A 27,440-nucleotide genomic window follows, 5' to 3' on the forward strand; every position below is an offset into this window, starting at 1 on the left:
CCCACGTCTTTCCTTCTGGATCCAGTGGGAGCTTTACTTCTTCCTGTGCCAGTTCATCCTCTCCATGTCCCTGGAGAGTCACATCTAGGCTCATGGTGCGATCCTCAGCTTCACTCTGTGCCTGAGGCAATAGCAACAGGCTTAGATTAAATTGTACAGATGCTGGAAGCTTCCTGGACTAGGCCTAGGTTAGCAGACGGAGGCAGTAAGCCTGGGAAACAATTACAACAGGAGAATAAAAGCTACCTTTCCAAGTCTGTCTTTGCTTTTACTAGTCTGTGTTGCCTTACACATTGCAATCTCCACTTTGCCACCGAACATAAGGGAATGTAAAAATATTCTTTTGTTTTGAAAATCCCTAACACAAACATCTTCAACTCCAGGAAGTACTCCATTAATGTCAAGTGAAATAAGCCAACTAAGTTCCTTAGTCTTGTAAATATGACCCATGTTTTACTTATTGGTTGTCTAGGTCTTCCATACAAACAAACCAGGCCACCACAAGTCTGACAATGACATCAAGTTACTTGATTAAACTTACTAGACAAAGGATAACACCAACCTTTCACTTCAGAAATGTGTCAAAGGTGCAATTGGGTCCAGGGAATGAGTGTATTACCCAATAGGTCGACCATATCGAGAATTAGTCAGAACTTGTAAAACAGGCAGAATTCCTTGCATGGTCCTAGCACACACATTCCTGAAGAGTTACTGTGACTATGGTCTTATCTTGAAATGTATGGATAGAAATAAACTGCAATAAATGTAACTTTTATTCGCCTGATGTAATTCTCATCTCTGAGGCTTATTGCCTCATTCTGCTAACCTAAGCCTAGTTCTGGAAACGTCTAGCCTGTTTTCTAGGCCTAGAATGTTTCTAGCCTCTGAGACTTACTGCTGAATAAGCTCACCCCTCCCTTGTTCTTTCTGATCTCAGGATGGCTGGTCAACTCAGCTGTTCTGGCCCAAACTTGTCTCCAAGCTGACTGATTCAATCTGGCTTCTCTCAGCTTCTCCCGAATTGCTCTATCTGGGCTCAAACTAACTCTAGCAATCTGTTCTAGTCTTCTGGCTTCTTCTCATTCTCTGGCTCATTCTGTCTTCGCCTGTATCTAGCATGTTCTCTGTCACTCTGTCTTTCACCCCTCATGTAGCCTCTCTTTCCTCTCTTCGCATAAGAGTTGGGGCAGATCCTGTTCTGTCAAATCTTTCTGATTCTTTATCTGTCACTCAATTAGACATCACTTTCAAACATGGCTGCTTCCTTCTACACACTAACTTTACCTCCATTGTTTGGAATTAAAGGTGTGGTAAGAGTGTGTCTGTATTCCATCCAGAAGGATTAAATGTGTATGCTAAGAACTGTGTAGCAGCCACCAGCGGTCATGAATGAACTGGGTTCACCTGAAAGGAGGGCTGGAAATGAAAAAGAGATGGGGGAGGGGGGGCAGGGGTTGTGAAAGAAACATGAAGCCAAGACACAGTTCTCTGATCTAGGCTCAAAGTTTAATATTCAGCACTTCGTGTGTATAGGGAAAACTCCACCGAACCTATCCTTTGTTTCAGCTTGATAATGTCACAAGGCAAGCTCAGAGGGCAGCCTATTCTTCTAAGCTCCTGTAGGTAGTTGTAAGTGCAGCCAGGGTGGCTGACTCCACCTGGGTCCTTAAGGTCCTGTGGCAAACAAGGTGTTTCCAGCCTGCTCAAGGCTGGGGGAGGGCACAGGACTGAGCCACACCACAACTAGAAAAAAATTTCTTTTTTCTTCTTCTTCTTCTTCTTCTTCTTCTTCTTCTTCTTCTTCTTCTTCTTCTTCTTCTTCTTCTTCTTCTTCTTCTCTTCCTCCTCCTCCTCCTTCTTTCTCCTCCTCCTTCTTCTTTTTCAGCAAACAACACAGTCTCGAGGTTCACAGTGTTAGCAAATAGCCTGCAACACTGACTCATAATTAGAAAAAGAAATATGAGCAAGGGTTGAGGTTCTTATCACACAGAACAGTTTTCCTGACTGAAAATGCAAGTCCAAATCCTAACTGATGGTTTGGAAGCTCACATAGGCCTTCATTGACATCACCAGTGCCGCCAAGGTACCAAGCTCGGGCGTAGGCCTGGGGGATTAATGGAAGACAGACAGACTCACGTCATTCATTAAGAGGGAATGCCAAAACTTTTACTGAGCCGGTTCATTATATACACCAAGCCAGGGAAGAAAAAACACAAACAGGAACTCAACCTGGGGGGCAATGAGCTGTCAAGTGTAAATACCCTGCCTGGGGCACCATGCTTACATCAGGATGTTTTGATTTTAGAAAAACTGCAGAATGTTACTTGGTAGACAGCAGCACAGGAAATGTCTCAGCCAGGGCATGGCAGCCCTTCTTGGTCCTACACTTTATGATCTTGGGGTCTCAGTCTCATTAGCCACAGGCTGGCCACCAGCACAGCTGGTTCTGACATCTGGGTGTCACCTAGTACAAGTGAACTGACCATGCCTTCAGGAGTTTGCCAAATGGTACCCACTTCTCACTTACCTTCAGTGGTTTTGTCCATCTTTGTAGTAGTGCAGACGGCAGGGCACCATCTTGCTTTGGTCACAAAAGTGCTTCAATTTGTTGTCCTTTCTAAAAAAAAAAAAATGTTCGCCCCGTGTAGGGCTAGAACTCATGATTTGAGAGTAAGAGTCTTGAGCTTTATCAGTTTTAATTATTATTGTTTTATGAAAATGCCACTGACATCCAAAAGTGCTGTAGTCTTGCCGATGTAATAGATTCAAGAAACGGGAGTGACATGAGTTTACTTCGCAAACTTTTAAGTTCCAATTCAGTTCCTTTTTTTTTTTTTTTTTTTAATCTAGGGACAGTTTTTCAAAAAAACAGTATTTTGTGGAAGCGGAGAGCAGTTTAAAACTGTTTCCGCCCGGTTTCGAACCGGGGACCTTTCGCGTGTGAGGCGAACGTGATAACCACTACACTACGGAAACCAACTGGTAGAAAAGGCTGACTGGCAAATTCTTAAAGCTACAACTTAATTGGCTTGTGTCTACTTCCCAAAACCAGATTTGTCCCTTGAAGACTCGTGATCTTAGTGTGCTCGCTCAATTGGAGGAGCTCTGACTCACGGTATCCAACTAAATCTGCCCTCAGAGAATATGGTGCATCAATTATTTATGACTCACAAACTAACAAAACAAGCAAAAAAGCCAGAAGAGAAATGCTTTGAGGACAACAGGGATAGGATTCTCTAACAAGGTCCATAACACAGTTCGGGACTCTCCTTCCTCTTGGAAATTCTCACGAATTCAAATCTCAAAAACGTTTCGGATGAAAGACATGAAAGGTGTGCACAGCCCACATAAAGTATTAAATACATAGCACTTAGAAAATATTTTTAAAAGAGAACACACGGACTTATTTCAAAACCCAAAGGATATACAAAAGACTACGTATTCGGAAAAGTGTCTTTATTGACCGTTTAGCCGTCCTGGAGAAATTCTACTGTCTCCTACAGACAAGAATATGGTAGAGTAGCTAAACCTTAACACCTTTCCCAGATACTAGAAAACGTTCTGATCGTTTAACATGATGATATCCTCACAAAATCCTGTGAGGCAACAACTATGATTTATTTTATGTGATTTACTTCCTATTACTATATATTTACTTTATATAGACATTCAAAGTACCAAATACACTTAACACTGCTTGCCCTCCTATATACTCCAGTGTTCAGCAATCTGCATTTTTAAAACTTAATACATTCCGAAGATTCTTTTTCATATAGCTGAATAGTGTTCCATTTACTATGAACGTGGATATTAATAATAAATAATGGGACAAGTGACCAGTTGACAAGGTTTTTGTTTTGTTTGCTGATTGGTGGGTGATTGCTTTCTGGGCAGGGTTTTACTTTGTAGTCCAGGTTATATAAACCTGGAATTTGTCACAATTCTCCTGCCTCAGCCTCTCTGGGCTTATAGGAATGCTGTAGTTCGCCCGCAAGGCTGCAGTTTCTAAAACCGGCATAAAAATGTCCGGTTCAGCTGGAGGGTGGAGCCTCTCTAACTCCAGTCTTATCCTGTTTCGTCAGGCTCCGCCCAGGATCCTACTTGGAGAGACCCCCGGAGTCTCAAACGAACAAGTTTCGGGTCTAGAGGGGCCGGAAACATTTGAGGAGGCTGAGCGGGCCCGCCCCTCAGCTTCCGGCACTGGTCCTGGGAGTCCCTTCAGCAGTCGTCCGTGCCTGGTCGGTAGGATGGCGTTAGGCCGCTGCGGTTGTAGCACGGAGAACAGGGCGCTGCTCAACGTCCTCGCTACCCTCCGCCGTCTGTCCCCGCTGGCAGGGCATGGGGGCTTCTTCCGCTCCGTACGCGTTCTTCGCGGCCAGTCATCACCGAGATGTGGGCCTCCGCCGTCCTAGCCCTCCCGTCCTGTTCCCGCGTGTCAGCTAGAGCGTCTCCTCCTCGTTTCCTGTCGCTCCGGAGTCCGGGGCGGGGCGTGGGAGAAGGGGGCGTACCTCGGAGGGAACTCGTGAGTTCAGGTCGTGTGGAGACGCCGGAAACGTTGGGAGGGAGGCCGGAAGCTGGGGGGCGGGGCCAGGAAGTGAGGAGGGGCGGGGGTTTATGAGGAGGCCCGGGGAGCGTTGGGGCAGATTTGCACTCAGGTCCACCTGAGCTACTTGTCGGTGGTGCTCACCTCTGTCCCCTCCCCTCTGAGAGACAAGGTTGTCGTCGGGGGGTAGGGGACTGTGTTTGGCGGGGTGGGCTGGTCGGAGGACATTCCTTTGGCCTCGCCGCAGGCAAGGTGTGGAGAGGCTGGGCTTGGGGTGGGGACGGGTCTTCTGGGCTTCAGAGAAGGGAGACCCCCCCCGCCCCACCCCCGCTCCCCCCACCGCACTTCTACACTGGCTGACTGGACACTAAGATGGCTGCCGTTGCCATGACACCCAACCCTGTGCAGACCCTTCAGGAGGAGGCGGTGTGCGCCATCTGCCTCGATTACTTCACGGACCCCGTGTCCATCGGCTGCGGGCACAACTTCTGCCGAGTGTGTGTAACCCAGTTGTGGGGCGGGGAGGATGAGGAAGACAGAGATGAGTTGGATCGGGAGGAGGAGGAGGAGGTCGGAGAGGAGGAAGAAGTGGAGGCTGTCGGTGCAGGCGGAGGTTGGGACACCCCCATGCGGGATGAAGATTATGAGGGTGACATGGAGGAGGAGGCCGAGGAGGAAGAGGAAGGAGTGTTCTGGAGTAGTGGTATAGGCGGGTCTAACTGGGACAACATGGACTACGTGTGGGAGGAGGAGGAGGAGGAGGAAGAAGAACTGGACTATTACTTGGGGGATGTGGAGGACCTGAGAGGGGAAGATGAGGACGAGGAGGAGGAAGTGCTGGAGGAAGACGAGGAAGAAGAGCTAGACCCGATCACCCAACTGCCGCCACCTCCAGCCCCTCGGAGGTGCTTCACTTGTCCCCAGTGTCGAAAAAGTTTTCCTCGGCGGAGCTTCCGCCCCAACCTGCAGTTGGCCAACATGGTCCAGGTGATTCGTCAGATGCATCCAACCCCTGGTCGAGGGAGTCGTGTGAATGAACAAGGCATCTGTCCGAGACACCAAGAAGCCCTGAAGCTGTTCTGTGAGGTTGATGAAGAAGCCATCTGTGTGGTGTGCCGAGAATCCAGGAGCCACAAACAGCATAGTGTGGTGCCATTGGAAGAGGTAGTGCAGGAGTACAAGGTGAGTAACATAGGGGAGGCAGGATGTAGTAAGGATGGAGAGGAGAAGAAGGGAATTGGGGATGTGATGCGGGTTCTCTCAACAGGACTTTGGTATTGGAAAAGTGATTCTGACTTCAAGGTGGGTAAATGAGAAGGATCCTCTACCATCTTCTGTGGCTTAAGGATAGGGGGCTAGTGACAGGGAGTGCTTCATTGTCAGTCCTGTTTTCTTCTGGATGAATCTTAAGTCTTATCCATGACAGAGTTACTTCTGATGTGAAGAAATGGAGACCTAGAAGAACAAATGAAAGGTCCGAAACAGGAGCTTAGAAATATCTAGTGTCAGATTGCAAAAACACTTGTTTCTCAGTGGGTTCCACACCTATCCTAGGATATGGCTTCGTTGGTTTTTCTCTGCACCCAGTCTCATGTATTAACCAGAAAAGAGAGAGCCTCTTAGGGCAAAACATCTTGCTCAAGTTTCAGTGTGTCTTTGAACTTTCATTACCACAGGCATATTAGTTAATATTCACAGGGCACCTTACGTATAGTCAGAACTGTGCTGGCCACTCTTTATAGATTATCATTTATAATTCATAGTCACTGTGAGTTTGATGTTTGCTATTCTCATTTTATTGATTGGGAAGCAGATTTAAGTTGAGAACCTGGAGGTTTATATGTCGTACAGCTTCAGTGATAGACGTCCCTGTGAACGTCCTCCCCTTGGGGCCTACATCCAACTTGGATATTTTAGTTTGACTTTTCTGACTTGACTGTTCTTGTAATGTAATTTTGTTTGGTTAACTGTCTGGCTCTTTATTTCTCTGATTCTTTGGACATATGTAAAGGACATTTATCTATGAAACAGCCAGCACAGATAGAACTACCTTCAGATTCGAAGCCAGGAGCTAGGAGGAGAGTGGAGCCTCTGTTTTCCGGCTTTGTTGTTTGTGATTCAGTCAGTAACTTCACTTAGGTGATCATCATCACCTCAGCTTTAGAGTCTAAGGCTTCATTGCTGATTGTCCTACTCCTGTTACTACAGGAGGTTTTCAGAAGTACAGTGGGCCTCACTGCAGAAGTTGTGAATCAGTGAGAGTATCTATAGAAAACTCAACTTAAGATGGGCATGGTAGTGCAAGCCTCTAATCCGAACACTTGGGAAAGTGGAAGCAGGAATATGAGTTCAAGGTCACCTTTGACTACATAGCAAGATAGAGGCCAGCCTGAGTTACATGAGACCTGAATTACACAAGACTCAATCTCAGTTTTTTGGTTTTTTGTTTTTTTTTAAAGTCAATTATTTGTTTGCTTATAGTTTTTGAGACATGCTCTCTCTCCAGCCCTTGCTGTTCTGGAACTCCCAATATGTAGACCAAGCTGGTCTCAAACTCACAGCCTTTGCAGGTGTGAGCCACCACTCCTGGCTTACAGTTTTTATTTTGTGTGAGTATGAACCCCATGCAAAGGTTAACAGACAACTTTGGGAATTGAGTCCTCCTTCCACATTGTGGGTTGAACAATGGAACTTATCTTCAGAGCTAAACTATCTTGCCAGCTCAGAGAATTTGTACTGAAGGGAAAAAGGGGGGAGGAGGAAGGCAGGAGTGATAAGCACAGGCCTTTAATTCTAGAACTCTGGCGGCAGAAGCTGGCAGATCTCTGAGTTTGAGGACAGCCTAATCTAAACAGCAAATTCTATGTCAGTGTGGCTGCATAGTGAAGTTCTGTCTAAAACACAACAAAACCTTGTAATACTCTATTTAGATGCTTGTAATTTCTTGTCAATTTAGATAAATATTAAGTGATAAATTTAAGCTATGTAAATTCTGAAGTGATGGAGTAGAAATGACTGGTTCTACTAGTGGAGAAATAGCAATAATATCAAAGGCATAATTTTGTATATACTGTTTTATGGAATGACTGATTTATTACCCCAGTAATACTTCCCCACAACCAGTTGTGTAACAACTGCCTTTTGTACTCAGGGTCAGTTATCTTTTTAGTTCATGGGTCATTATCAGGATGTTACTGGCAGCTTACAATGTAGTTAGCAAATGCTGGATAACGTTTACTGACCTTTTGCCACATGTTAGAAACTTTGCTAAGTTTGCTCTCTGTGAGGTTGACATTCCCGTTTTAAAATTAGGAAATGAAGCATGGCTTGTCTCAAACTACCTAGATGCAGTTTTGGTTCTGCTTGGAGTGAGGGTCAAGGTTCATCCTACATTTTCCCCTAATGAAAAGGAAGGAACAAGTCAAATGTAAAAGACATTAAAAAAGTAAGAGTAAAAGGCAGCATTTATTATACCCATCCTGATCTCTGCTGGAAAAAGACATGGCTATAAATGCCAGGAATGGAAAGCTCATATATCTGATTGCTGTTAGAATTGTAACTAAAAGAAGAAAGCCCTTTTGTTTTTCATGTAGAGGGTAATTGAATGGAAAACAAAGCAGACAGCCAGAGCATAGAAACCAAGAAAAGTGGTAATCCCAGCACTAGGGAGATGAAAGTAGGAGTTTAGAAGTTCAAGCTCATCCTCAGCTACAACACACATTCTAGACTAGCCTGGGCTATATGAGACCCTGCCTCATATAGAAAAAAAAAAAAAGTAAGGAAAGAAAAGTAAGGGTAAGGGACCCTGTAATGTCTGCAAGGCACATTTGTAAATTGTTTATACTCTTGGAAGAAGTATAGCTCTTTCAAGTTCCTTAGACGCACAGAGGAAGTTGGGGTACATAGAGTCAGATTCATGCTTGAGAAGCTGGGCTGTAAAGGAAGACTACCCTGGACTAGTGGAGCAGGCTAATCCCAGGCCAAGGGAATAGCATAGAATCGCAACTCAAGGGCGTGGATAGGGGCCTGTAGGAGGGGACAATAAAGTGTAGGGTTTATCATTTTGAAAGTGGCATACAGTTGCCTTAAGACTTTTAGCATAGGCACAGCATCTCTACAAAAGTGTTTAGATTTGTAGGTGTTGAGGAAGGTGGCTTATCAAATGGAAGTGACCAATGGCAGGAATATTCCTATGGATAGCCTTCATGTGGTGAGGAGCTTAAGCCATGTGTACACCAGCTATTGGGAATAGAGTTCTGCAGCCATAAAGATCCAGCCTCTCAAGAAGGCACACACAGGGCCTATGCATCATGAGTGCAGGGCAGAGTTGGGGGCATTGATGGTCATCTGAGAGAAGGGATGTTGGGAGGAAGGGCATATTTGACACATAACAGTGGTAATAGGAAGCATTGCATCTCCATCGTAGGGAGGTCTGGAAAGAGGATCTGTAGGACAGGTGCTTCTCATTATTTCTCTGACTACCTTCCCTTTTCTGATCCCTCAGGCCAAGCTACAAGGGCATGTGGAACCACTTAGGAAGCATCTAGAGGCTGTGCAGAAGATGAAGGCCAAGGAAGAGAGGAGGGTGACAGAGCTGAAGGTGGGTGATGTGTATGCGTGAACTGACTGATTCTGTTGTCAGGGTAAGGAAGATGAGACTGCCAGATTCTTAGAGATCTGTGGTGATGCAGCCTTCAGAGTCAGGAAGCATGTTCCTTTCCAGTTTGTACAATGTAAAAATTGAGGCATGGCTTATTGAGGCTCGTTCTCTGTATAAAGCTACAGAGGATACCCAGCCCTTGACTCTGGATAGTATAGAAAGCAAGTGAGCAAACATGTACAACAGCTGCCAGAGGAATATCAAGTCCCAGGGTAAACACAGACGCAGGCTGAGCTTCCCTGAACATTAAGGGTTATGGTCTGGAAGGCTTGCTGGATCCTGGGTGAAGGGCAGACTGTTAGGAAAAGGAAGAGTTAGTCACCATCAGTACTGCAGAGACCTCCTGTCCTCCTTGCCGGTGTTCTCAGCCCATTTACATTGGCTTGCCTCCCTCACTTTCCTGTCTGTTTTCAGAAGGTTAGAAGGCCTTGTTGGAATGGACTAGTACTGTGGCCAAGCTAAGCTTCAGCTATCAAATGGGGACACCCTTTCCTCCTTTCCTGGTCACTGTGGGCCTTGCCACTTCTAGAACTCATAGTAGTGCCATCTGCATATTAGGAGTCACTGCTGTGCAGTGTCAGTCACAATGTGCTGTCTAGCCAGCTTCCCAAGCTGTTACTGTTAGGGTCTTCTGAGTTTAGAAAATGTATGTTGGGATCTGTGTTTTTGAGGCAGAGAGTGAAACCGATTTGACAGTCTTACCTTACCTGCTTGTTAGTTCCTGCTCCTTATTCAGGCTAATTAATCTTTGTTTAGAGTAATATTAATGGAAAAAATGTAGTTATTATATAAAATAGTCTAGCCCAGGCAAATGGGATGGGACTAGGCACTTTTCTGTTGTTAGAGGAAACTGAGTATAGCTTGTGTTCCATCTATGTACTCCTTCAAGCTCAAATTGGAAATAGCAGGCACCTCCCCTCCACACCAGTGCACACCCTTTGATTTTGTTTTTGAGATGGGGTTTCTCTGTGTAGCTCTTGCCTTTCTTGGAATTTGTTCTGTAGACCAGGCTTAGCTCAAACTCATATAGCTAGATCTGCCTGCTTCTACCTCCCAAGTGCTGGGACTAAAGTCATGCTCCACCACTTGTTTGTTTGGTTTTTTTATAGTTTTACTTTTCCCAGATTTGAGAGGCAGATACCTGCAGATGTCCATGAGTCTGAGGCCAGCCTAGTCTGCATAGTGACTTCGAGGACAACCACGGCCATATAGGAAGACCCTGTCTCACCACCCCTCTTCCCCAGAAAGTGTTTATTCTTTATATAGTATTGTCTTAGTTACTTTTTCTATTGCTGTGAAGGGACATGATGATGAAGGTAACTTATAAAACGTTTATTGGGCCTCATGGTTCAGGGTAGGAGTAGGTAAACAGAGAATAGTGTGGGCTTTTGAAATCTTAATGCCCACCCAGGTGACTCACCTCTAATAAGGCCACAGCTCCTATAGCCCACCTCCAGTGACACACCTTTCAGTGTAACCACAGCTCCTAATCCTCCCAAACAGTTCCACCAACAGGGATCAAGTATGGACCAAGCCTATGGCTGCTGTTCTCACTCAAACCACAAGCATAGCTATTTGGTAGTATTTACATAGTATTGGGTGGGTGTTATGAGACATTTAAAGTATATGGGAAGAAAAGGGATTATTTACATATCTGCTGATTTGAGTCTCCTGGAACCAAACCCACTTGAATATCTAGGAACAGCTGTACCTACAAAATGTTTTTCCTGTTGCCCTAAGTGTATAACATTTACTGTTTGCACCTTTACAGGAGTTTGCTGACTCCTAGTCTAGAGAACTTGAGTGACTGGTCTCTTCTGATGACTGTGACTACTGAGAGGACTTAATTTTGTGGCATCTTCCTTTTGTGTTTTGAGAAAGAGTTTCATACTGTAGCCCAAGCTGGCCTCAGATGGGGTAATTCATTTGTTTTAGTCTTAAGAGTATTTATTATATGCATGAGTCCTCATGTCCAGCTTCACTTCAAATCTTGCTTCCTGAATTCTATCATTTGATAATTTCAAAAATTTCTTACCAGGTACCTACCTGTGGTTGGCACTGTGCCAGCCCCTGATGGCACTGTGGTAAAGGCTTACACAGGTCATATCTGTGGGAACATGTGGCATAGTAGAAGAGAATTTTAAAAGGCACCACAAAGCTGGGCTTTGTGGCTTATCTTTAAACTAGCAAAGGAGGTAAAAGCTAGACAGGAAGATTGTGAGTTTGAGGTCAGCTTGGGCTACAGAGCAGGACTCTGTCTCAAAAACAAAACTTGACTGGCAAGATGGCTTAGTTGGTAAAGGTATCTGCTACCAAGTTTGCTAACCTGAGTATCCCTGAGACCGAGATGGTGAAGGTGAGAACTCACTGTTGCAAGTTGTCCTCTGACCTTTACACATGCGTCCCCACCCCTATCTGCATTATAACAAAGCATTTCCAATACTACACATTCTGGAGATACACAGTGGTACAAAAATCTGGAGAGGAGAAAAGGCTCCTTTGGAACATGGACGCTTCCATCTGAAAAACAAATTAGGTAGATGGGGAAGAGATAAATATTGTAGAAAGCAGTTGGTGAATTTGATCCAGAATGTAAGGAGGACAACCACAGGCTATCTCAGTGGTCTGTACAATAAGACTGAAACTGGGAAGGAGACTTCTCTTCCCATTCCCAGGGCTTGGAGTTAGGGATCATGAGGCTCCTTTGCCTGAGATTGAGAGGCAACAGACAGAAAACTTCAAGTTTACCTTTTTGTGTATTCAGGTAGTGGCCTCTATTCCCATTGCATCTCTCCTTTTTTAAATCTTAGTGTATGGATGTTTTGTATGTATGTATGTATGTATGTATGTATGTATGTATGTATGTATGTATATGCATATATATATGAATGATTGGTTCCTCTAGAGGTCAAAAGAGAACATCAAATCTGAAACTGGAGTTACATACAGATGGCTATGAGCTGCCATGTGGGTGCTGGGAGTCATACTGGGTTCCTCTGGATCATGGAACTGTGTCTCCATGCCCGTCTTTGCAATCTTTCCAGAGCCAGATGAAGTCAGAGCTGGCAGCCGTGGCTTCAGAGTTTGGGCGGCTAACACGGTTTCTGGCTGAAGAGCAGGCAGGACTAGAGCGGCGCCTCCGGGAGATGCATGAAGCTCAGTTAGGACGTGCAGGAGCAGCAGCCAACCGACTTGAAGAGCAGGCTGCCCAGCTAAGCCGCCTGCTTGCTGAAGCCCAAGAACGGAGCCAACAGGGGGGCTTGCGGCTACTGCAAGTGAGCACTGCCCGCCCCCCTCACCCCCTTTTCCCCGGGTCCACACTTTCCCTGCTCCCTAACTCTTTCCATCATTACTGGGGCCTGTGGTAGGTAGGATGGTTATTAGGTCTGTTGGTAGTAGGTTAGTTATGGTAGTTGATAAGTAGCCATGTTCATTGTGAGCCTGGAAGGTGCTGCTTTCTCCCTTCCTGTTCACATTCAGACCTTTCTCTGCTGGAGACTGGGAGAAAGCAGTGGTCCTTGTGCAGCTGACATTTCTTTCTTTTTCCCTTTCCCTCAATTTTTGTCTCTGTTATTCCCAGGACATCAAGGAGACTTTCAATAGGTATGTTCCCACTCCACCCTTTGTAACCCAGTAGTGTCTGGTTCCCCATTCCTGCCTCTCTGAGACTTCCTTTCCTTTTTCCCTTCCTTTTCTCCTCCCCTCCCACCCTCTCTCCCTAGAACCTAAGTTTCTGTTTCTTAGACCCTCTGCTCCTCCTCCCTTAGCTTTCATGGGAAATATCATGCTCCCACCCCCTACCTGGTCCCCCTTCTCCAGGTGTGAAGAGATACAGTTGCAGCCCCCAGAGATTTGGTCCCCTGACCCATGCCAACCCCATAGCCACGACTTCTTGACAGACGCCATCGTGAGGAAAATGAGCCGGATGTTCTGTCAGGCTGCAAGAGGTAGGGAGGTTAATGACCTTCCTTTGCCTTTCTTTTTCCAGCCCTGAGATGAGGTTGGGGAGCTGGGATGCTGTAGACTACTGGAAGTTACTCTGAGGTTCAAGCTAAGAGTTGCTTCCTCAGTAGCCCAGCTAAGTTTTGGATTAGGTGGAAAGTCAGGGATGGGAAGGCCAGTGTTAAGAGAATTATGGGTGAAGGTTAGATCTTGAACTTGGCCTCTAATATAGGGTGGGAGTCAAGAAGAGATGGATAGGGTAGGAGGGGAGGAAAGAGAGGTGTGAGGGGAAGGTGTTTTAGCTCTTCTTTCTCCTTCCAAGTGGACCTGACACTGGACCCTGACACAGCTCACCCAGCTCTGCTGCTGTCTCCTGATCGCCGTGGAGTCCGTTTGGCAGAACGTCGGCAGGAGGTTCCTGAACATTCCAAGCGCTTCTCAGCTGACTGCTGTGTACTAGGGGCCCAGGGCTTCCGCTCTGGCCGGCACTACTGGGAGGTAGAGGTGGGTGGGCGGCGGGGCTGGGCAGTGGGTGCTGCCCGTGAATCAACCCATCATAAAGAAAAAGTGGGCTCTGGGGGGTCCTCTGTTAGCAGTGGGGATGCCAGCTCCTCACGCCATCATCATCGCCGCCGCCGGCTCCATCTGCCTCAGCAGCTCCTGCTCCAGCGGGAAGTGTGGTGTGTGGGCACCCACGGCAAACGATACCAGGCACAGAGCTCAACAGAGCAGACACTGCTGAGCCCATGTGAGAAACCACGGCGCTTCGGCGTGTACCTGGACTATGAGGCCGGGCGCCTGGGCTTCTACAACGCGGATACCTTAGCCCATGTGCACACCTTCTCAGCTGCCTTCCTTGGCGAGCGTGTTTTCCCTTTCTTCCGGGTACTTTCCAAGGGTACCCGCATCAAGCTCTGCCCTTGATCAGCCTACCACCCGCAGGGGCCCCTCTGGTCACCACTGGGGGGGCGGGTGGTGGAGGATAGTTGCCCACTGTTAGGGAGCCACTGTTTGTTACTGAGTTGCTTACTGCTCCCTTTTGAACCCAGGCTGCTTCTCCCTCTAGGAGCCAGAAAAGCCCTCCTAGACTCCCTCCAGCTCAGTCCTTTCTCACCTAACTTTGTCTGACAGGTCTGCATGGGTCCCTGACAATTAACAGCTGCCTGATAATGACCATCCTTCCCTGTCTGCCTAGCTCAATCCAGCTCTTGGGTCCCACTAGGGTCCAGTAGGGGATATGTGGAGATTATAATTTAATTCCTCAACTTCCCTTTTCCACCCCTACTCCTCAACCATTTCTGAGGCTGGAGGGTTTGGGCAAGACACTCCATGTTTTTTGGTGTAAGCTTCAGCTAGGAGTTTTAGATGTTCTCTAGGAAGTCAGGCTGGGCAAAAGGGTAGAGCTGTGTAAAAGTCTACTTTTTGGGGAAGTAGGAATTCTGAGCTTTCCTTCCACCCCCAATTTCTACCTCCATAGACTGGCCGGGAATTTAGCTTCAGTGAGATCTGGAATGGCCAGCATGACATCACATACCATTACCCAATAAATTATTTTCTCTCTGCATCTTAGTTTTCTTATGTAGGAGCCCAAGTCTTCACTGCCAGGGTCTTTCAGTGTCAGTGAAGTTTCTGGCCTTTCCATGCCTTTAGTTCCATTTGGTAAGCCCTGTTAGGGAGCTCGGGACAGGGGTCTGGATCCTTGGGAGACCATTGGGTATAATCTATTTTTCTAGTAACCCCTTGCCTTCTGACACTTAACAGCTTTTGTCCTCTGCTTTCAAAGCTGAGGACAACTCTTGGGGAAAGGTGGGTTGTGTTGGAAAATAAAAAAGTGTTTTATTTGCTGCTTTTGTGGACTCTCTTAAAAGCAGAGGTACATTCCCACAGACAGCCTTAAAGCTGGTTTATCAAGCCCTCACCCTCTTTCCTTACACAGGAAAACATGTCTGCTGTCCTGAATTTGTGAGCTGTTGATGAGGCACAGATTGGTGATATCTGATGTCTTTATTCAGCCGTTCTGTCTATCTCAAAGATGGTTCAGAGCATTAGCTGCTCTTGTAGAACAGGGTTCATCTCCCAGGACTCATATATAGAAGCCAGTTTCAGAAAGCACAGTTTATTTCTAAGACTGTCATAAACTTTTAGCGGGTACCAATGGTCACCTGCCATACTCGCACCAAGTTGTCTGTATAGCCAGCAAACAGAGTCTGTAAGAGAGTGACAACAGGGTCATGTCATCCAGCAGTGAACTTTAGTCCAAAGACCCCCCCCCCCTTCATGATATGCTAAGAGGAAGCTTGCCATATAAATTCAGACATTTTAAGCTTCCACATCATCTTTCCCTAGACAGAAATAGGTTATCAAATAGCCAGCCCATCCTAAATTTATGTTGACATTAGTCTTGTGTCTAAGAGCAAGGAAGACAAACTGGGGAACTGAGCTGAAGGGCCAAATACACTTACCTGGCCATCTGCAGACCATGCCAAAGAGGTACACTGGGGTGGCTCTGCCTTGCTGCTGGTGCTGATAACTTCTTGCTTCAATTCATCTACAATGATCTTGCCCTCCAAGTCCTGAGGAACAGACCAAAAACCCGTAAGGACACTCATTACTCTTACACAGTGACTCTTGGAATCCTTTTTGATAGAACTGGTTAAGATGCCATTGCATGTGAAAACACCTTGCTTGGCAAGGTAAGTTTCACCCAGAAACAACTGTGGAGAAATTTGCCTGGCTATAGGCCAGCTAGCTGGGACCCACAATATGTATACACACAAATAATGAACTGCTTTTAAAAGACCATTTATAATTCAGATTTTCTTTCAAGGTTATGGAGTATCAGCCCTATACTCCACCGCAAAAATTAGGGCCTGTGGCTCAGACCTAATCTGAACTACCTGGGAGACTGAGGCAGGATTGCCAACTTTAACTGATTGCACAACTTAGTGCAAATGAGTCCTTTTTAAACTACCCATCCCAAAAACGTGCTTCATCAACTAAAAAGGGCACTACTTTTACCTTGGAAAGCTTATAAATGCTTAAGTACAAAACCAAAAGTGGTTTAAACAGCAACATTTTAAAGAGTTAAGTGCTTTTTATATACACAGGAATTACAGCTCAGTGGGCTACTGCATACCTCTAATTCTGCATTCAGGAGACAGAGGCAGGCTATCTGTGATCCCCCTGAGGCCAGTCTAGTCTACACTGTATGAACTTGTCTTTTAGTTGTCTAGAAATCCAGATTACAGAATTGAATCCAAGTGGATACTAGCAGCACCGGGAAGGACTCTTCTAAAATGCTGCTAGGGACTGAATTTGGATCTCTTGTATACTAAGTAAGTGTTCTACTAAATACACACTGTTGTCTTCCTGATACACAGCAGCTACTTAACTCCTAAATGGTTATCTGGTGGCTGGATGCCACCTGCACTGTCAAAATAGCCATTAGAATAAACACCCCATAAACTGCTATACATGGGCTTTACTTTTCATTAGGCAGATGCCACCCAGTGCTAAACTGTTAAGAGGGAAAATGAACTTCCTTGGTGCAGATACCAACTTAATGATGGCATCTACTGAGAAAGCAAGTCAATGTGCTATGCAACCACAGATCATACTTACCCAGATCTTGATACTGGGGCCAGTGGCAGCACAGAGCCAGTAGCGGTTGGGGCTGAAGCACAAGGCATTGATGATGTCCCCACCATCTAATGTGTAAAGGTGCTTGCCTTCATTGAGATCCCACAGCATAGCCTGGCCATCCTGATAGAATGATAGAAAAGGTTGAGTTAGGTCACAGTGCTCATGTCCCCAAGTCCTTTCCTCTAATGCATTAATACCTTACTAAATGTATCAAAACCCAAACTTTCAAAGCAATCATCTTTGGTATACTCTTCTACGCATTTTAAGATAATGCTTAGTCCCAGCTTAGTGCATGCTACCAGATAAAAGCTTCTCTGTAAAGGATAGGACAAGCCCCAAATACCTTGCCTCCAGAAGCACAGAGGGATCCATCTGGAGAGACAGTCACTGTGTTCAGATAGCCAGTGTGGCCAATGTGGTTGGTCTTTAGCTTGCAGTTAGCCAGATTCCACACCTAAAAAACCCCAGAAGTCTGTGGGTGACCAGGACAAAGGTCTACACACAACAAGAAAGGCACGGACACCTTTAAAGGGATCATTTAACAGGCACGTTGTGCAAGCCTATGTATATTGTCCCAGTATTTGGGTGACTGAGACAGGAGGACAGCTTAGATGGCACAGGCCAGTAAGGGATACAGAATGAAACCTGGCCTCAAAAACAAACCACATCCCTAAAGTATTCAGATTAACCATCAAAAGCCAAAGTCAAACTAATGTTCAAAATATTCCAAATCAGAATGCATTACTGAGAGAAATGGGGACATTTTGGATTTTCAGCAAGGATATGCCCTTGCTTGAAGCCTACCTTAACCAGCTTGTCCCATCCACAGGAGACAATGATGGGGTTGCTGCTGTTCGGGGAGAAGCGGACACAAGACACCCATTCTGAATGACTCTCATCCTAAGGAAGAAGCAGGGGAAGGTTAAGAGGAGGCAGTCTTTCCAGATTACAGATCTCTATCATACTTCCCTCAGTGGGACAGCACTCTTGCACTCACTTCTCAGAAGTGAAATCTTTAGGCCAACAGACTAGTTGGCAAAGCCACCTGCTGACATTTTTTTGACTCCTAAGATGACCCCAGAGCTCACCCACTACTCATGGAGCACAGGACCAGGCACAGCTCAGAAACAGCCTCTGGATTTCAGCAAAGCAACTCAGATGGCATGTTGTGGTCATCACTGTTGGGCCTGGCTTGTGGCCCCTTAAACATACACCTCTATGAGGGGGGTGAGACTTTTAAGATCATTTAACCCTTAGGGCAGTTATAGGAGACATCTGGGTATCTGCTCATGTGCCAAGACCCTGCCCAAATGATGCCTTGGTGTGGGTTTCCATGGCCCAACCTAATATGGAATGAAAGGGAGGTAAAAAAAAAAAAAAAAAAAAAAACCTCTAGCTGGGAATGGTGGCCTTTTAACCCCAGCAATTTGGAAGCACATGGATCTCAACCAGACTAAGCAAATTAAGTCCAAGTCCAAGACAGCCAGGCCTACACAAAACCCCCATCTCAAAAAACTCCAACTCCTCTAAGTCCCATGCCAGTCACAAGCCAGCAGGCATGCAAACAGCTTAAAACAAAACCCCAGACAGGACTAATAATACATAACAAAAAGTTTAAGAGCCTGGTGGCTCTTATCCCACAGCTTTATCCCAACATCTAGGAGTCAGATCACTTCAGGCCACCAGGACTACATATCCACCTCAAACAACAAAGCCCCCAGGGGATAGGAGATAGTCTTGAACATGTGGTCCCTACCACCCTTACCCCTTTACCTGGACAGTGTACTTGCAGACACCCAGAGTATTCCATAACTTTATGGTCTTGTCTCGGGACCCAGAGACAATCTGCCGGTTGTCAGAGGAGAAGGCCACGCTCAGCACATCCTTGGTATGGCCCACAAATCGTCTCGTGGTAGTGCCCCTAAGAGGGAGAACCTGGTCACTTTCTAGACAGGCTTTACTCATCTAGTTAAGAGCCTTTTCTTAGCTTCATCCTTGCCCTGTAGGCTCTATTATTCCACACAATCCACACGTGGCCTAGAAGTTATTAGCCCAGGCCATGTCTGATATGTACCAGAGAACCCATTCAGAATTGCAGGACATGTCCTCATTCCCTTGTGGGGATTGGTTGACAATGTCTTCTTGTCATCACTAGGATCCTCTATTACATCTCCAAATACCCGTCTAAGACAAGTTACAAGATGAGACACTTAAAAAAAAAAATAGCCTAGCCCATGGTACCCAGTTTAAAAACAAAACAAAACAAAAAAAACTGCCGGGCAGTGGTGGTACATGCCTTTAATCCCAGCACTTGGGAGGCAGAGGCAGGTGGATTTCTGAGTTCGAGGCCAGCCTGGTCTAGAGTGAGTGCCAGGACAGCCAGGACTACACAGAGAAACCCTGTCTCAAAACCTTAAAAAAAAAAAAAAAAAAAAAGCTACAAGGGAAGCCAAACACCTCATAATGTTGCTTCACCCTCTAAAAAACAACCAATTACCAAGGGGAGACCACACCCTGGGGAATCTACCCCAAATTTTGCCCACTTTCCCCCAAGGTCCCAAAGCAGCTACTTGCGTTGTGAGATCCCAGAGGCGCAGTGTTCCATCCCAGGAGCCTGAGAGGGCAAACTGACCATCAGAGGAGATAACGACATCACTAACAAAGTGAGAGTGACCTCGCAGAGCACGTTGTGGTATGCCATAGTTGGTCTCATCCCTGGTCAGTTTCCACATGATGATGGTCTTGTCTAAAAAGGTTGGAAAAAGGGAAAGAAATCTCATGAGGAATCCCCAAAGCCTACTTACTGTGCACAATTTACAGTCTTAAGGCCACTGGTGTGGTAAATGGGAGAGAAACTGCAAGTTGTAAATAAAAGGGGCTTACTACTCTAGAATACAAGAGACGTAGATCTAAGCTGTAATTAGAGACCGTGGACACACACTTCCTGGGGTTGAGATGTAAGTTCCCCATAGAAAACTTATTTAATATGGTTCCCTGTATGCGTCTATGGTGTTCAGAAGTGGGTGTCAAGTCCCCTGGAACTAGTTGCAAACGACTGCAAGATACCGTGCAGGTTCTGGGAAGCAAACCTTACCCTTAGCTATCCTAGCCTTATTTAGTCCATAGTACTTAACAGCAGAAGCACTGTCATTTGGGTGTAGGATCAGCAGAGACAGCCTTTCGAGCCTCCGAGAGTTAACAGAAATGCCGAAGTTATGGCAGCATCAGACCCAATCCTAGCCAGGAACCATTTCGACTTACACAGAAACTAATAGAAAGCCCGATAAGACTAACATTAAGTAGGGGAGAGGATGAGCATAATTTTGGGTGGGTAGGGAGGATCCGGGAGAGACAAAACACACTTAGATATATCATGAAAGAAAAGTAATAGCATTAGTTACAAGGAAAGAAAACCTAGGATAGGATGGACGATCCCGGAAATCTAGAAAACAAGGCACCTACAGAGTTTACCCACGTCTATAGAGTTTAGGGCCAGGCGGCAGCAGCTCAGAAACAGCCTCTGGATTTCAGCAAAGCAACTCAGATGGCATGTTGGGGTCATCATTGCTCCGCCTGGCTTGTAACCCCGTAACTACTTTAAACACCTCTCCAGGAAACAAGCGAGAGATTTAAAATCGCCAACTTTGGAGGTGGCGGGCGTTGTGCAGATTGCGCGGCATGCCTCGGCTTCCGTTCATGTGTAAAGGGTCGCCCTGGCTGGGGCCCAAGTTGGGGTCTGCACGCCCCAACTAACACCTGGGCTGGGAAATGGACCAAGCCAGACAACACGCGCGTCACTTTGCTTAGCCATGAGACATGCAGTCCCCAGGACACAGGATGTTTCACCCGGCATGCAGCCCGTACCTCGAGACGCCGACAGGATCATGTCCGGGAACTGCGGTGTGGTGGCGATCTGTGTTACCCATCCATTATGGCCCTTAAGGGTCCCACGAAGGGTCATCTGCTCGGTCATGGCTGCAGCTGATGCGAGTGTCGCCGCAGCGACAAGGATGGCACCGGATAGCTCAAGGAGCCTGGCACCGCAGCGGCTGCCACCACGACCCTGCGGAGAAAAAGAAAGACCGACGTCCGCCGGAACAGGAAATAGTCGGAGAGCAAGGCGGGGATTCCCATGATTCACTGCTGCCCAAAGAAGGCTGCACTAAGTGGGAGGAACTGGGTGAAGAAGGTCGCAGTATCGTCGTTTCTTCTGCCACGCCAAATAGTTTGGCAGCGCTGTACAAATGCATTCCGAAGCCAGATGCACCAGGTTTTTAGAAAGGCTTCCCGGAAGATTAAAACGCCGTGGCAGCAGAAGTGGGGCTGACGGCACACTACAAAACTACGGCGGCCTCTCCGCCCCTACGTGGCAGAGGCGGAGCTCCGCCCTTTCCGCTTCGTGTTCCGTTCCTCCGTTGGAGACGTCGGCTCCAACTTTGACTTACCGAAGTACAGTTAAAGTTTCAATTAAAGGCATGTGCCACCAAATCTGGCCTTTTTTGGTTTAAAGGCAAAGTTTCATGTAGTGGAGGATAGTCTTAAACTTGGCTATGTTGCCAAGGATGGTTTTGAACTGATTTTTTGCTTTAGTCTCCCAAGTACTGGAATTATAATCCGGGCCGCCGCTGGGCGAGGCTATAGAGGAAGTGCTGGGTTCAGATTTCTGAAGACTCTGTTGGAAGTCCTTTCTGTGCTTCTGATCACTCCTCAGAAGAGCCTGCTAGTCTGTCTTGTGTAGCCCTCAAAGAAGTGTTCGTGGAAGGGAAGGCAGAGGAACACTGTTAACCTGGCAGCCTGATGACCTTCCCCTCAACACTTGTTCAAATTATGTAGTGTTTCCAAATGTCACAGATCTCTCCTGAAAAAAATTTAACTGTATGTTTTAAAGTGTTTGTGAGTGCGCTTGTGATTGCCACAGTGCACAGGTTGAAGTCAGGAATTTTCTCTCCTGCCATGTGTGTTTGCCTACAGCCGACTTTACCTCTTGTTCAGCTTAAATATTTTTTTTAAAAAGGAGCACAGGTCAGGAAGGTAAGCAGCTACTAATGTCTATGTGAACTAAAGGATACATTTAATTATTCTAGTGCTATGGGTTGAACTCCAGCGTGCTAGGAGACTTATGCAGTTACATCTACCTCCAACTCCCAACCTTGTTAAGTTTTTGTTTGTTTTTAAGACAGTCTCACTGTGTAAAAAGCAAAGCTGGTCTGGAACTCACCTGCCTCTGAGTGCTGGGAATGCTGGTATTAAAGGAATTTGTCGGACTGAAGAGATCCACACGATCCACACATCCCCTTCCCCCGCCCCCCCCCCCCCCCCCCCCCCCCCCCCCCCCCCCCCCCCGCAGTTAAAAGCCTTGGCTGCTTTTCTAAGAGGACTTGGGTTTGATCCCAGCACCACATAATAGCACACAACAGTCTGTACCTCCAGAGGCTCCAACAATCTCATACAGACACACGTGTAAGCAAAACACCAGTGCACATAAAAGTAAATCATTAAAAAAAAACCAACAGTTTAGTGGAATTCATCACCACTTTTTTTTGTTTTGTTTTGTTTTTGTTTGTTTGTTTGTTTGTTTCAAGACAGGGTTTCTCTGTGTAGCCCTGGCTGTCCTGGAACTCACTCTGTAGACCAGGCTGGCCTCAAACTCAGAAATCCACCTGCCTCTGCCTCCTAAGTGCTGGGATTAAAGGCGTGCGCCACCACCGCCCGGCCCTTGTTTAGTTTTGATACAGGATCTGCATAACTCAAATTGGCCTTAAATTTTTGATCCCCCTTCCTCAGCCTGCCAAGTAACTGGGATTATAGACATAAAACACCAGGCCCTAGATATAAGTATTTGTTTTTCTTTTTTTCCTCTTTCCTTCTCTCTCTTTCCTTCTCTTTCTTTCTCTTCCTTCCTTTCTTTCTCTCTCTCTCTCTCTCTCTCTCTCTCTCTCTCTCTCTCTCTCTCTTTCTCTTTCCCTCCCTCCCTCTCCCACCCCCCCTCTCTCTCTCTTTCTTTCTTTCTTTCTTTCTTTCTTTCTTTCTTTCTTTCTTCTTTCTTTCTTTCTTTCTTCCTGAGACGGTGTGTCTCTATGTATCCCTGTTTGTAGACCATACTGGCTTGTTTTTCTATTTGTAAATTGCATTGAGTTTAATTTCTCCTCCTCCTCCTCCTCTTCCCTTTTTGTGTTTCCAGACTCTCTAGACCAGGCTGGCCCTGAACTCAGCTCTGTGACCTACCTCACCTGCCTCTGCCTCCCACGTGCTGGGATTAAAGACATGCACCACCGTCACCTGGCTGAGTTTAGTTTCTTATCTGTGATATGAGATTGAAATCAGTACTCATATAAATATGGTAGTGTGGAGAATAAAGGAATATAGGAGACTAAACATGGTGTCAGAGGTTTGGGGATCCGAGTATTCAGGACTCAGAGGTAGGAGGATCATTGTGATGTCATGGCCAATCTAGTCTATTTAGTAAGTTCCAGGCAGACCAGTTTAGGTCATAGATAAGAACAGAAGGAAGAAAGAAGCCGGATGGCCATTTTGTTTTTTTTGCAGTTTACGTCTTATCTTGGTGGAGTAAGATATTGTGCTTGAGTCTGGAGGGAAGCCATAGGCAGATGTGAAAGCACAGTATCTTGTGGGTATGTGGGGAAATGTTCTATTGCAAAGGCTCTTGGCTGGTATCTGAAGGCTGTGCAGTGAGAGGCAGCACAGAATTTCCTAGGATTAGGGCAGGACCTTAGCAAGGTGCACTGGAAGGCATTTGGAAAAGAAAGTATATGTTAGGTAAATGTAGTGGCAGAGCTGCAGCCCCCTGTGGTTGCTCAGGAGAGTAAAGGCTAGGGTTTCTCAATTAAGACCACTTGCTCTGCTGGCCTGTTGCAGACTCCTGTTGTAGTCTCTGTGGATTATGCAGGGTACTATCTTGGATGTATTTCTTCACAAGGCACCAGAGGGGTACCTTCTTAGCACCCGAGGTTGTGCATCACCTGTCCCCTTGGTAAGCCCAACTGGCTGTCTTTCATTTGTCCAAGTCTTAAGTCACTCTTGTGTTTCTCTGGTGGTCCTGAAAGTCACCTGTCCTTCCTTACCTTATAGCTAGTTCCCTGCTCTAAAATTAAGTGGGTCATGGGAGCACTTGTCTATCTCTCTGTACTACACTACATTGGTGAGGCACTACACCCACATACCAGCTTCCTTAGTGCAAACTGACATTTCCACTGGGGAAAAAAGTGTCCTTCTCTTTTTCTTTTGTTTTTGGGGATTGAATCCAGGGTTTCTGTCTTGCAAGATAAGCATGCTGCCTGTGAGCTACATCCTAAGACCCTTTTCTTCCTTTCTTTTTTATTCCCATTTTCCTCACCTTCCTCTTTAGCTTTATTCCCTTCCTGAGACAAGGTTTCACCATGCAGCTCCCTGGCTGACCTTTACTTTCCGAGTGTTTACATTATCGTCATGCTCCACCAGACCCTGCTCGCTGCTGTTTTTCTTCATCTCTGCCTAGGGTATCCCTAGGAAACAGCACATTTCTCAGCTAGCACTAGAAGTCTGAGTTTAAAATGAACCCTTCCCAGACCTGCCTGAGACGGGAGTGCTGCAGATCCTTCTCCCAGGTGTAAGTTGGGGCCACGGTGTGTGTGTGTGTGTGTGTGTGTGTGTGTGTTGGGGGGCAGCCTCGCCCACATAGACCCTGTTTTCCACAGAGTCCCTGCTTACATTATTCTGCCTCTATCCCTCTCAGGAGCCATCCTCCTTCCTAGGATTACAAGACCAGGACTGAGGCTTGAGACCTGAAGCTGCCTTCATCCTTATGCACTCTTCCAGCTCCCATCCCTTGCTTTCAGATGTGATTCTGGCAGCATCTCATTCTACTGGGCCCTACAGGGAGAGTTTAGGGGTTGTTTCGGAACCCATGTTGGCCGAGATGGTGGTGTCAACTATCGAACACTGAAAAAAAAGTGTGTGAGGAAAAGTGTGTGACCAGATTCTGAAGGACTGGGGTTTCCCTTGCTAGTCTTCCTTCAGTTCCTTCACAGAGACTAAAGATGATGTGTGCAGGCCATTATGGCCTCTGGAGGACAGTAGAGCCTGGTGGGTCAGCTGTATCGTAATGCTGTTGACCTCTTGAGGTGAAGCTTGGGGTTCGGGCCAGATGAACAGCGGGCACCCTGTCTGCCCGCACCCAGTGGAGCTGAGCAGCTCCTCATCACTTGCTTTCCGAAGCTAAATGCCATTGGCAACTGTGCCTAGTTGAGGCCAAGAAACCCTGACTCTGAGGGAGGAATCGTAGAATCACAGATTCCTGGCTCCTTCTGGCAGAGACTTCTCCAGCTACAGGATATTTGAGTATCAGCCATGTTTCTCCCAAGTAAGCCTGCAAATCTTGGGAATGACTTTCGGTTTTGTTCTCACCCACTGTCCTATCCTCCGGTCATTCAGAGTTGGAAAGCCTATTTGATACCCCCCAACCCCCAGCACACACATACACACACACAGACACACACACACAGACACGCACATACACAGACACACACATACATACACACAGACACATACACACACAGACACAGACACAGACACAGACACAGACAGACAGACACACACACTACTTTTGGGGGAAAAGATTCAGGGTTGGCCCATACCGTGTTGGCAGAACCCTTCCTGGCTGTGCCCATTGTTCCTTGCCTGAAGTTCTGTGCCTTCTTCTCTCATGTCTTCATGAACTGCTTTCATCCCACACAAGGGCAGCATCTCTTGAGAAACTGGAAAGGCTTCTGAGAAAGCCTATCTCTTTCTTTTGTAGAAACCCACAGGAGCTACCCAGTATACATCAGAGAGCTCCGCTGTTCTACAGGAGCTCTGTGACCTTGGGCTCCACCCACTTTTGCCAGCATTTAGTCCTCTGAAGGTGGTGGCCCTTTATAGAGAAGTGAGGGACAGAGAGCTGTGTGGTCAGGATCAGTCAGTTAAAGCCCTGGCAGATGACTTTCCATGTTTCAAGATAATGGCTTAACCCTTTCTCCTGGCTATGCAGATTTCTGGTGAGTGGTTCCATAAGGCCTCTATGTGGTCACACCCATCATTTTCCTCTACTCAAGCTTTTACATGTTATTCTTCTGCCTAGAAAACCCTCTAGATCCTACCATCCTCAGACAAAACTAAATTTCCTTGGTTCACCTGAGGTTGCTGGAAGTGCTTGGTGACTGGCAGGTCAAGGTCACGTTCCTTTGGCACTCTCAAGCCACGCTTGTAGTCATTGGTTCCAAGCTCAGTGCATACTTACTGGACTCTTCCGGCTCCCTTCATGAATTTCTTGGGGATGGGACCACTCTACTTCTGCCGACATTTTGTATTCTCAGTACCATGTTGAGGGTTTGGCCTGTAGAAGATTCTAATCTTCATGGTCAGCTTCACAGACTTACTATTAAATGGCAAAAAGGGAGGACATTCCCAGATAGAGAGGTCAGTAGGGTACAGAGTCTTGGCTTTGAGAACTTAGGTGGTAGACAGAGAAACCCTAGATAGACAAGGACCACTAGTGAAAAAAGTGTTGTTAAAGAGTCAGAATTTTGTCCTGAAGTCTCAAGTGATTCTGCAGAGTGGCTTGGGACTTTGTGGTTCTTCATAAAACTATTACCCTATAGTCAGTCTTTCTCTGTCTGTCTGTCTGTCTGTCTGTCTTTCCTTCTCCTCTTTCTCCTTTTTTTTTTTTTTTTTTTTTTTTTTTTTTTTTTTTTGGTTTTTCAATGCAAGGGTTCTTTGTGTAGACTTGGTTGTCCTGGAACTCACTCTGTAGACCAGACTGGCCTGGAACTCACACACATCCGCCTGCCTCTCCCTCCTAAGTGCTGGGATTAAAGGCATGGCCACCAGCGCCCAGCAGCAGCTGCCTTTTATCACGTATGAATTCTAGATCTTGATTTTGTATCTGCTTTGCCTGTCATAGTCCTTATTTTCTCAGCTGGATATGACATAACAGCTCTAACATTTAAAACATATTGAGGGGATCCTGCTGCCTCCATTCTGAGCTCTGGAGAAGTGGGTGTCATATCCATTATTCCACAGATGCTGTGGGCACTGTTAGTAAGGTTCTGGCTAGACCTTCCACCGAGAGCATCTGATTGCCAATGCCATGCCCTGGCTATAGGTCCTCAGTCTATACTACTAAGTCTACAGGGCTTGCTTTTTTGTTGTTGTTTGTTTTTTTTGGTTTTGTTTTGTTTTTTTTTGAGACAGGGTTTCTCTGTGTAGCCCTGGCTGTCCTGGAACTCACTCAGTAGACCAGGCTGGCCTCAAACTTAGAAATCTGCCTGCCTCTGCCTCCCAAGTGCTGGGATTCGTGTGCCACCACTGCCCAACATCAGGGCTTGCATTTACACTAGTGGTTCTCAATTGGATATTTAAACAATTTTAAAAAATGTGTATGGGAGTTTTTTGCTTGCGTTTGTGTCTGTTCACCATATGTGCAGTGCCCAAACAGACCAGAAGAGGGCGCGGGATCCCCTGGAACTGATGTTACAAGGGGTTGTGAGCTGTGGGTGCTGAGGACAGGAGCTGGGTTTTGGGGAAGAGTAGCCAGTGCTCTTAACAGCTGAGCCGGCTCTTCAGCTCTGTGGCGATGTTTTTTTGGATGTCTCCACAGGTGATATTTTGTACTGTCTG

The 27,440-nt window shown here is 46.4% G+C and overlaps 2 protein-coding genes and 4 non-coding genes across 8 annotated transcripts; 1 reads left to right on the forward strand and 5 right to left on the reverse strand.

Annotated features, from left to right (window-relative positions):
• Window positions 1–2,903: 2,903 nt before the first annotated feature.
• Window positions 2,904–2,976, reverse strand: Trnav-cac (transfer RNA valine (anticodon CAC)). The gene has a single exon. It is a non-coding gene; the product is annotated as a tRNA-Val (tRNA).
• Window positions 2,977–4,608: 1,632 nt separating this feature from the next.
• Trim41 (tripartite motif containing 41) lies at window positions 4,609–14,989 on the forward strand. 3 transcript variants are annotated; one of them, XM_034504537.2, is made up of 7 exons: window positions 4,609–5,725; window positions 9,048–9,143; window positions 12,248–12,478; window positions 12,784–12,806; window positions 13,023–13,150; window positions 13,468–13,649; window positions 13,739–14,109. In XM_034504537.2, exons 1-7 carry the CDS (start codon window positions 4,916–4,918, stop codon window positions 13,895–13,897), a joined length of 1,629 nt encoding a protein of 542 aa, XP_034360428.1. In that variant the 5' UTR covers window positions 4,609–4,915; the 3' UTR covers window positions 13,898–14,109. The 3 variants fall into 3 exon arrangements, with proteins under 3 accessions (XP_034360428.1, XP_034360429.1, XP_034360427.1); XM_034504538.2 differs by having other exon boundaries at window positions 13,468–13,643; XM_034504536.2 differs by having other exon boundaries at window positions 13,468–14,989.
• Window positions 14,990–15,245: 256 nt separating this feature from the next.
• Rack1 (receptor for activated C kinase 1) lies at window positions 15,246–20,883 on the reverse strand. Its single transcript, XM_034504539.2, has 8 exons — window positions 20,652–20,883; window positions 19,362–19,533; window positions 18,561–18,708; window positions 17,592–17,687; window positions 17,131–17,241; window positions 16,767–16,907; window positions 15,608–15,718; window positions 15,246–15,352 (listed from the first exon to the last, which is right to left on the reverse strand). The coding sequence occupies exons 1-8, from the start codon at window positions 20,758–20,760 to the stop codon at window positions 15,287–15,289; spliced, it is 954 nt and encodes a 317-aa protein (XP_034360430.1). The 5' UTR covers window positions 20,761–20,883; the 3' UTR covers window positions 15,246–15,286.
• On the reverse strand, window positions 17,905–17,972 carry LOC117712138 (small nucleolar RNA SNORD95). Its single transcript, XR_004607207.1, has one exon. It is a non-coding gene; the product is annotated as a small nucleolar RNA SNORD95 (small nucleolar RNA).
• On the reverse strand, window positions 18,867–18,946 carry LOC117712126 (small nucleolar RNA SNORD96 family). The gene has a single exon (XR_004607200.1). It is a non-coding gene; the product is annotated as a small nucleolar RNA SNORD96 family (small nucleolar RNA).
• On the reverse strand, window positions 20,291–20,358 carry LOC117712139 (small nucleolar RNA SNORD95). Its single transcript, XR_004607208.1, has one exon. It is a non-coding gene; the product is annotated as a small nucleolar RNA SNORD95 (small nucleolar RNA).
• Window positions 20,884–27,440: the final 6,557 nt, after the last annotated feature.

Source organism: Arvicanthis niloticus, chromosome 6, assembly GCF_011762505.2.
Source record: "Arvicanthis niloticus isolate mArvNil1 chromosome 6, mArvNil1.pat.X, whole genome shotgun sequence".
In the NCBI taxonomy this organism is placed as follows: Eukaryota; Metazoa; Chordata; class Mammalia; order Rodentia; family Muridae; genus Arvicanthis; species Arvicanthis niloticus.

Excerpts from the sequence above, each read along its gene's own strand:
- Trim41 (XM_034504536.2), top strand. The coding sequence starts at position 4,916 with ATGGCTGCCGTTGCCATGACACCCAACCCTGTGCAGACCCTTCAGGAG. Across the intron at positions 9,144-12,247 it reads GGAGGGTGACAGAGCTGAAG|AGCCAGATGAAGTCAGAGCT; the intron begins GTGGGTGATGTG and ends CAATCTTTCCAG. Across the intron at positions 13,151-13,467 it reads GTTCTGTCAGGCTGCAAGAG|TGGACCTGACACTGGACCCT; the intron begins GTAGGGAGGTTA and ends TCTCCTTCCAAG.
- Rack1 (XM_034504539.2), bottom strand. The coding sequence starts at position 20,760 with ATGACCGAGCAGATGACCCTTCGTGGGACCCTTAAGGGCCATAATGGA. Across the intron at positions 17,242-17,591 it reads GATGGGACAAGCTGGTTAAG|GTGTGGAATCTGGCTAACTG; the intron begins GTAGGCTTCAAG and ends GGGGTTTTTTAG. Across the intron at positions 16,908-17,130 it reads TCTGTGCTTCTGGAGGCAAG|GATGGCCAGGCTATGCTGTG; the intron begins GTATTTGGGGCT and ends TCATTCTATCAG.